We start from the raw sequence: 1,971 nt of genomic DNA, 5'->3' as shown, positions 1-1,971 counted from the left end.
CATGCGTGAGAATGATGCCATCCAAGATTTGCCTTCCTTCTACGTATCCAGCTTGTTCAGGCGATATGAGCAGGGGCAGGAGCGGCTTCAACCTGTTGGCAATGACTTTGGATATCACCTTGTAGATGACGTTGCAAAGCGCAATTGGTCAAAATTTATCTGGGGTGCTGATGTTCTCTTCTTTCGGTATGAGGGCGATGAAAGTTGAGTTTAGGGAGGGCAGAAGCCAATGAAAGGACCGTGATTCTTCCACCACTTGCCATACTTCTTCTTTTATGAGGTCCTAGAAGGTGTGGAAGAAAGTAGTGGTAAATCCATCCAGACCAGGGGCTTTGCCCTCCTTGAGCTGTTTCATTGCCATATCCACCTCCTGAGTCGAGACTGGTCGTAGAAGGAGTTGGTTGTGTTCTTCTGTAACTATTTTCGGCACATTTTGGGTGATCCTTGCTATAGCAGGGAGTCTATCGATCTGGGGTTCTTGATGGACTTCCTGGAAGTGATTGATGAACTCCTGTTCGATCTCTGCGTGGTTTTCCACTCTTTCCCCTCCTAGTTTTTGAATGAAAGAGATTGTATTGTGCATTCTTCTTTGAATTGTTGTTCTGTGGAAGTACTTGGTGTTCCTTTCTCCTTCCTTCAGCCATCTAATCCTGGATTTTTGCTTCCATAGGATTTCTTCCTGCCGTCTTCTCTCCTCCAGTTGATTGTGAATGTGTTGCTCTTGCTCCAAGAACCCATCCTTATATCCCTCTATTATAATTTGTTGTTGTAGATCTTTCATAGCTTTGTTTAGATCTTGTTGAGCCTGGAATATGTTGCCGAAAATCTCTTGATTCCATTGTTTGATTCGAGATTTCAGGAATTTGAGTTTCTGTTGAAACTGGAACATTTTGGAACCTTCAGGCGCCTGGAAATTGTTCCAAGTTGAATTGATGAAGTCTTTGAAAGCGGGGTGTGAAAGCCAGAATGCCTCGAATCTGAATGGACGCCTGATTGAACTTCCAGGTCTTTGCCATTGAATGGCGATGGGCCAGTGATCAAAGCCTGCGAATGGAAGAATCGAAGCCGTGATGTCGCCCCCCAGGTGTACAACGTTGTCGGAGATGAGAAATCTGTCTAGTTTGGAAGCAATGTGGTGCTTGCCCGCCCTGCGATTGCTCCATGTGTGCATTCCATTGCAAAATTGAAGATCGATTAGCAGGTTATTTTGGATGAAATCTTTAAAGTGTTGATTTTCCAGGTCCATCTTGGCGCGTCCTCCCCGCTTTTCCTCCAATTTGGTGATCATGTTATAATCGCCTCCCATGATCCACAGTGGATGGTGTCTATTGAGATTTAACGCTTGTATTGTATCTAGAAGAGCCATTTTTTTCCCTGTCTCCTGTGGGAAGTAAACATTTGTCATATGACCATGAATGTTGGTGTCGATTATATGGAAAGTCGCCTGAATGAAATGATGGGAAGCATGTAAATCTGAAAGCGTGATAGCTTGTGTGTTCCAAGCAATAGCTAGTCCTCCGGAGGCCCCCGAAGCATCCACCGCTACTGATTGACAACCCGGCCAAGCTCTGGAAAGAATGTTGCCCAAAGTGTTGCTGTTGCATTTCGTTTCCTGCAAGAAGAAAATTTGGGGTTGCTCCTGTTTTATCATGTTTTTTATCATCCTGAGTTTCCCGGGGCTATTGAGCCCTCTTATGTTCCATGAAGTGAGCTTCATGGTTCACTATTGGTAGTGGATTTGTAGTACTTAGTCAACTTAGCATATCTGCCTGAGTCTACCAGGATTTTCCCTATTGCTATAGTTCTTTGAAGGTCTGTCTTTCTTCCTCGTTTTTTGGAGTCTTTAGGAAGGAAGCTTCCATCCCACTGACTGCCTGGCTGTATGCCTAGTTGATGTTGCTGGTAAGCCCTTGAGATAATGACTTCCAGTTTACTGATCTGGTGCTCTTGTATCTTGTCATAATCTTTCTT

At 44.3% G+C, this 1,971-nt stretch overlaps 1 protein-coding gene across 1 annotated transcript; it reads right to left on the bottom strand.

Moving 5' to 3' along the window:
• Positions 1-283: 283 nt before the first annotated feature.
• LOC149159275 (uncharacterized) lies at positions 284-1,717 on the bottom strand. The gene has a single exon (XM_089434247.1). It carries the CDS (start codon positions 1,715-1,717, stop codon positions 284-286), a length of 1,434 nt encoding a protein of 477 aa, XP_089290373.1.
• Positions 1,718-1,971: the final 254 nt, after the last annotated feature.

Source organism: Pinus tabuliformis, chromosome 5_2, assembly GCF_031772625.1.
Source record: "Pinus tabuliformis cultivar Carrire ecotype Pingquan chromosome 5_2, CPIR1, whole genome shotgun sequence".
Lineage (NCBI taxonomy): Eukaryota > Viridiplantae > Streptophyta > Pinopsida > Pinales > Pinaceae > Pinus > Pinus tabuliformis.
Note: the sequence above shows the minus strand (reverse complement) of the source record. Positions and strands in the feature narration are given on the sequence as shown.